Genomic DNA, 5,860 nt, shown 5'->3' with positions numbered 1-5,860 from the left:
GGCCAATGGGCGCGGCGCACGGAGCCCGGCCGCCAATGGGCGCGCCCCTTGGCCCGGGGGGCGGGAGGTCCCGGGCGGGGCGGGGCGGGGCGGGCTCCCCGGGCGGTCTCCCCGGCCCCCTCCCCCAGCCTCCAGAGCTGTCCTGGAGGACTCTGCGCCCCTCTTTGGTAACTACTGCGGCGATGGCGGCTCCTTCTTTCCCCTCCCGGGAGGTTGGAGGGCCTGAGAATGGCCGTCCCGGCGAGGCTCCGGACGGCCTGGGCTCAGAGAGGAGAGGGCGAGAGTGCGGCGGGTCCACCCCGGCCCCCCGGTCCTCTGTCTCCCGCATTGCTCCCGGGTCTCCCGCCCCTTCCCCCACCTTCTGTCCTCCTGACCTCAGATCCTCCGCCCCTTCCCCCAGTTCTGCCGCGGGGTCCTGTTCCCCGCCTCCCGCCCCTGACTGGCTCTGCCCGCGGACCAGAAGCCGGCCTGTTTCACTCACTTCTCTAGCGGATAAAAGAGTCCTTCCCGCGCGCTCCCAGGTGCCAGCCCCACGCTGGGTGAGGCCTCGGGACTCGCAGCGCAGCCGGCGGCAGCTGAAGCAGCCCCTTCTCGCTCCCGCTCTGTGCCTCGCACAGATGATCCCTATCAACTTGGAGCGAGGCGGTGGGGCAGGGGTCACTGCGCCTGCCTGGTTCCTACCTCAGCAAATGGCTGCACCGACCCGCTCCATTCCGCGCTTCCCCACTCAGGACCCCGCTTGCTTTCCTAGCAATATCACCACGATTTCCAACGAAATTTCTTTCCCGGTGGGAACCATTCCCCACCCGCGTTTATTCCACACAGATCCGTTTTCTGAGTCCACATGCGTCCGTGCCCTGGGCCTTGAGCAGGCCCACCCTGCACCCATTGGCCTTATCGCTGGAGAACTGGCCAGCTAGACACTGTTTCCTTGGGGGTGCTCCCCGCGGTGGCCTCGCCGGGTCTAAGGGTGCACATGCCAATATTCACTGCATCTTGGCTACAGTGTGCCAGCCCCTGGGCCAAGTGCTGGCGCAGGATGGAGGCCATGGGCGGGCCCGTGGAGGGGGTGTGTGTGTGGCTGCGCCCCCCGGGCCCGTGACCCAGGTGTGTGCTGGGGTCTTGGTCACACCTAAGCGTCGTCTGGACGGGAGCTGGGCGCTTTATGGTGTCCAGCCTGCACCGGAGTGAGCACCAAGCCCATGTGTGCACATGGTTGGGTGGGGTTGGCCCCAGGAGAAGGCAAGTTATCCAGGCATCAGCTTGGGCCTGGCAGCTCAGCGGCGGCTCACCCTACTACCCTTTTCAGAGGCGCTGCTTGATCTCTTTTCTCCAGCCAGTTTTTGTGTATTTTGTGTCCACATTACCAAATTCTCATATTGGTTCTAAGTTTTCATTTGACTTTCTTAGGTTGTCTAATAGTCCGGGAATAACAGTAAGTGCCCCATATAGGATAGCTTTTATTAACTTTATGGGTGTTTGTGACAGATGCTTATTTTTGTTGTGATAATGATAAAGTTCAGGTTTCAACAGTGCATCTCAAATCCTGTTATTTTTAGAAGTCTGGGCATCAGTCTCAATACCGAGATAAACGCAAGGCGGTGTGTAATTGCATTTTAGAGCATGGTGCAGTACATGTTTAGTAGTCCATCACAGAGGGTCATCACTGCTATTAGGACTTTAAGAAAAAAGATGGCGGTGTCAGAGTAGGGGGCGCGGCCGCCAACTCCGAGTACCAGCTTGTGCTGGGGAGGACGGGGTCGGGGCGGACCCGGCGCCACGTGGGAGGCCCCGCCCCTTGACCCGCCCCGCCTGCGATGCGGACGAGTCTGCGCTGGCGGGGCTTGGCCTCACCGAGCACGCGCACCCCGCCGCATTCTGATTCGCGGACTCTCGCGGCCCTTCGCACGCTGATTGGTGGAGCCGCCCCAGGTTCTGGGTCCGAAGCTCTGCGTCAGGCTCCACGTCCGCGCCGCTCCTCCCCTCCCTGGAGGTGGCGTAGGGCCGGAATCTCACGGCAGCCTGGCCGCAAGGACGGGCAGGACGTCTTCGGCTTACACCGGGCGCTCCAGTCCAGAGGCTGGGACAGCTCCCGTCGCTCTTCGTTCCGCCATACCCTTCTCCACGACCTCGGTCGGGCATGTTTTCCAGGGCCCAGGTGAGGCGGGTTCTGCAGCGGGTGCCCGGGAAGCAGCGACTCGGCGTTTACAGGTTCCTGCCCTTCTTTTTTGTCCTGGGAGGAACGATGGAGTGGATCATGATTAAAGTGCGCGTGGGCCAGGAGACCTTCTGTAAGTGGGGGTGCAGCAGCCTCCGTTTCATTTCAGGCAGGCAGGAGGGGGCAAGGGAGCCGTCTTTCTGGGGGATACTCGTAGGGTGTAGATCTCTCATTCCGCTCAGCGTTGAGCTGCTTTTACCCTGGTGAGAAGGGCGAGTGCGGTTCCCTTCGCTGGGCTATGGAGATCCTCCTGTAAGGGCTGTCCTGTAAGCGGGGCGACAAAGGCACATTGGCGTCCAATCTTGAGACCTTCCCAGCATTTTGAGGGGAGGGCACATGACTTCACTCAGGACGCCCTCCTTTCAAGCCTGCCCTTCGGCCATGCCGGTGTCACTGTTTGGGCCTCAGGAATAGACTTGCTCACCACACCTAGAAGCGGGTAGGATCCCGAGGATTCATGGAAGCTCCCAACTGGCCAGTCCAAACCCTGGAGGGAACTGGTCTGCTCGGCTTAGGTAAATATCAGTCTTTAGGGGCCAGAGTCATTGGTACCAAGGCTCAGCACTGCAAAAAGAGTGCCGGGCATCGCTTTGTTGAGTACTAGCTCTGGACAGGCTAGTTCCTCTTCCGGGAAGACTCCCCTAACCCCAGGCCCTTTCTGCTTTCTCCCCCCTCCAGAAATACAATCATAAAAAAAAAAAAAAGTTAGTGCTTTCTAAAGATATTTAATCCTTCTGTTCATCAATTCATTAATATTTAATGAGCACTGATGTGATGAGAGGATATAGTAAGGTAGTGGGCCCCCCACCCCAGAAGAGCACTAATGGGAGAGACAGACCATTCAGTTACTATTGTGATGCATGCTGTGAGGGGAAAGGGGGTGGGGTGGCATGGGAGTCCTCGGTGGGGCACCTGAATTGGACTAGGTGGTGCAGGACAGGCTTCCTTGGAGGAGTTACCATGTCAGGTAGGATCTGAAGATTGAGTAGGTGTCAGCCAGATGAAGGAAACATCTGTGGAGTTGAAAGTGTCTTCTGGCAGTGGTAAGAGCAAACCTGGGGGTCTTGGTGTGAAAGTGTGCTTTGAGGGACTGAAGCAGGTGAGCAGAGTGAGTGGTGATGTGGTGAGAAAGGTGCCTGGGCAGGGCCACAAAGGGATGAGAACCGAGAATATATCCCAAAGGACTGAAGAGTTTTAAGCAGCAGCAAGTGAACATATGCGGAGAATGTCTTCTTGTGGAGAGCAGATTGACAGGAATGCTTAGGCTTTGTGGTTGTCCAGGTTTGAGGTGGTGGCCTGGACTAGAGTGAGATGCCAAGAAGTGGGTGGAGTTGAGAGACACCCCAGAGGTACTACTCACAAGGGCTTGGTGATTGAGTGGACTCAAAAGATGAGGAGTGGAGACTTCTGGTAGGGCAGCTGGGACAGGGGGAACACAGGCAAGACAGTCTTGGGCTCCATCTTGGACATGCTCAGGGGGAAGATAGTTATATAGATAATGAACCTCAGAAGGCAGATCTGGGCCTTAGATCTAGGTTTGTTGGTCATTCACAAGCAGATTGTGATGAAAGTCAGAGTTTAAACTCCACCATTTCAAGGGTTGACCTAGAGTGCCTAGAGAGGCAAGGAGGGAAACGAGTGTTTGTTATCACAGAAGACAGGAGGTTTAGGAAGTTCAACTAAGTGAATGGGAGGTAAACCCCCTTTCCCCTACCAGGAGAGACTTGAAGATATGCAAGTACTGATCAGGAAAGAGTGGGTGGAGAGAGGCTGGAGATAGCTTGGCCCTGGAGAAGGTGGGAGAGGATGGGATCAGAGCAGGGCAAGGAGTAACCCTTGGAAGTCAGCTGAAAGAGTTCTTTACTGATGACTTTTCTCTGTGAAGAAAGAGTTCATGGCCATTTGGATGTGGTTAAAGTAGGGTCAGGGCCATGGCTGAAGAAACAGGATTGCCAGGCATCACAGTGGACCCAGTTAGATGCCAACAGTTGGCCCCATAGTGTAAAACCAGCAGAGCGAGGCATGAAGAAGGAAGTTGGATTAATCTGTAGTTTGAGTTTTGAAGGTGTATCAAAGTTGATATTGATAAGAGAGAGAATTTCAGCTAATCTGGGCAGGAAGAGGGAACAAGGGGCTGAGGAGGTACTTAGGAGCTAGAGGCCTGAGGAAGTTGGTAGAGGTCCAAGGACAGAAGGGCTGCTAGAAAGGTAGAAGCTGAGGTCAGAGCAGAATGAACTTATTACTTCAGAGGAACACTGCAAGCAGATGGCAGAAGTTGGGAAGGTAAAGGGGGCTGGCACTTCATTGCTGGGGGTGGTGTTGCCTGCGAAGATGGCACAGGACAGGGTCAAGGAACCTGAGCTAGATGCCAGCATTTTCAGAGACCGAAGGCGAGTGATGGACAGCAGAGTAGATGGTGGCAAATGGCACAGGACCCAGAGGAAGAAGGTGGAGAATCAGTAGTCTGGAAAAGCAGCTGCTGAGATCTAGGAGACTGCCCTCACCTCCCCGCCCTAAGTTCCTGGGTGTGGCAGAGGGAGCAGCAGAGCTATAGCGCCAGAAGTGCCTTTGAGGGGCCAGTTAAGGGGGATTTCAGAGAGAAGTGAAATTCCTAAGAGCTGTGCTGGGACATAACCCTGTCGTTGAAGACACTGACTCTGACCCTGCTGTTGATATTGAGAACTCCTTTAACGTAGTCCTCATTTAAATCAAATCTTGTTTTAAGTTTATTCTGGCATTGAGTTAAGCATTAATGTTGAGATTCAGGTGACAGATCTAGACTATTGGTTAAATTACTCAGATATGTATATTTAATTCCTTAGTTTCTTAAAAATCTAAATAAAATCTTTGTTTGATACAGACGATGTCTACCGTAGAAAAGCCTCAGAAAGACAGTATCAGAGAAGGCTGGAAGATGCATCAGAGACTGAACTTCAGCAGTCAATAAAGTGAATATGAAACTTTACTACTGGTTTCAACTCCTTTAAAAGTGTACTTTACAGGTCTCTTGTTCTTACACAGAACTGCCTTTGCAAAGAATTTTTATAGTTTTCCTGTCTCTGCTTGAATACGTCTCAAGTCACTGATGGATAGCACTTGTGGGAAAATTATTTCCTCCTAAAACACACCTAACCCATTGAATCTAGTCCATGAAATATTTTGTAAACAATTCAAGGATCAGTCAGGATGTTTTTCAGTGCAGCCTGAATTGTTTGTGAAGTCCTTTCTTTTAGGCAACAAGGGATAACCTTATTTAATTTTTTGCTGAATTCAGATTTAATATGAATAAAAGTAAGGTCTCTACTGCAGGATCATTTAAATGAGAATGATTATGCAGACCACATTTCTGCTAGCTACCAATTTGTAAACATTTTGCTAGAATGTGACCACACATTACTCATGTTAAGTGCTCTTGTGAACACAACCCCTTCCCTTGCTTGGCTCTGCTAATATACAGGGCTGAACCTCCATGAGGGCTGGGGAACAACAGGGTTCACTCCCCTCTGTGATGAAGATATTGCTTTTAACCAGCTGCTAAAGATAAAGACACTGCTCCTCCCCAAAGAAAGTGAATCTTCATGGCGTAAAGCAACCATAGACTTGAGCTAAATCAGAGGCTCAGTCTGTAGGAAGAGATTTTGC

The 5,860-nt window shown here is 53.0% G+C and overlaps 1 protein-coding gene across 1 annotated transcript; it reads left to right on the top strand.

Moving 5' to 3' along the window:
* The first annotated feature begins 1,921 nt into the window (after nucleotides 1-1,921).
* Nucleotides 1,922-5,180, top strand: LOC130834340 (ubiquinol-cytochrome-c reductase complex assembly factor 5). The gene is made up of 2 exons (XM_057704378.1): nucleotides 1,922-2,291; nucleotides 5,079-5,180. Exons 1-2 carry the CDS (start codon nucleotides 2,141-2,143, stop codon nucleotides 5,168-5,170), a joined length of 243 nt encoding a protein of 80 aa, XP_057560361.1. The 5' UTR covers nucleotides 1,922-2,140; the 3' UTR covers nucleotides 5,171-5,180.
* Nucleotides 5,181-5,860: the final 680 nt, after the last annotated feature.

Source organism: Hippopotamus amphibius, chromosome 13 (genome assembly GCF_030028045.1).
Source record: "Hippopotamus amphibius kiboko isolate mHipAmp2 chromosome 13, mHipAmp2.hap2, whole genome shotgun sequence".
Taxonomy (NCBI): domain Eukaryota; kingdom Metazoa; phylum Chordata; class Mammalia; order Artiodactyla; family Hippopotamidae; genus Hippopotamus; species Hippopotamus amphibius.
The sequence above is the reverse complement of the archived record's forward strand: the minus strand, read 5'-3'. Positions and strand labels throughout refer to the sequence as shown.

What these genes read in the sequence shown, in the direction of transcription:
- LOC130834340 (XM_057704378.1), top strand. Translation starts at nt 2,141, where the DNA reads ATGTTTTCCAGGGCCCAGGTGAGGCGGGTTCTGCAGCGGGTGCCCGGG. An exon ending in CGTGGGCCAGGAGACCTTCT is followed by an intron (nt 2,292 to 5,078) that starts GTAAGTGGGGGT and finishes TGTTTGATACAG; the next exon opens with ACGATGTCTACCGTAGAAAA.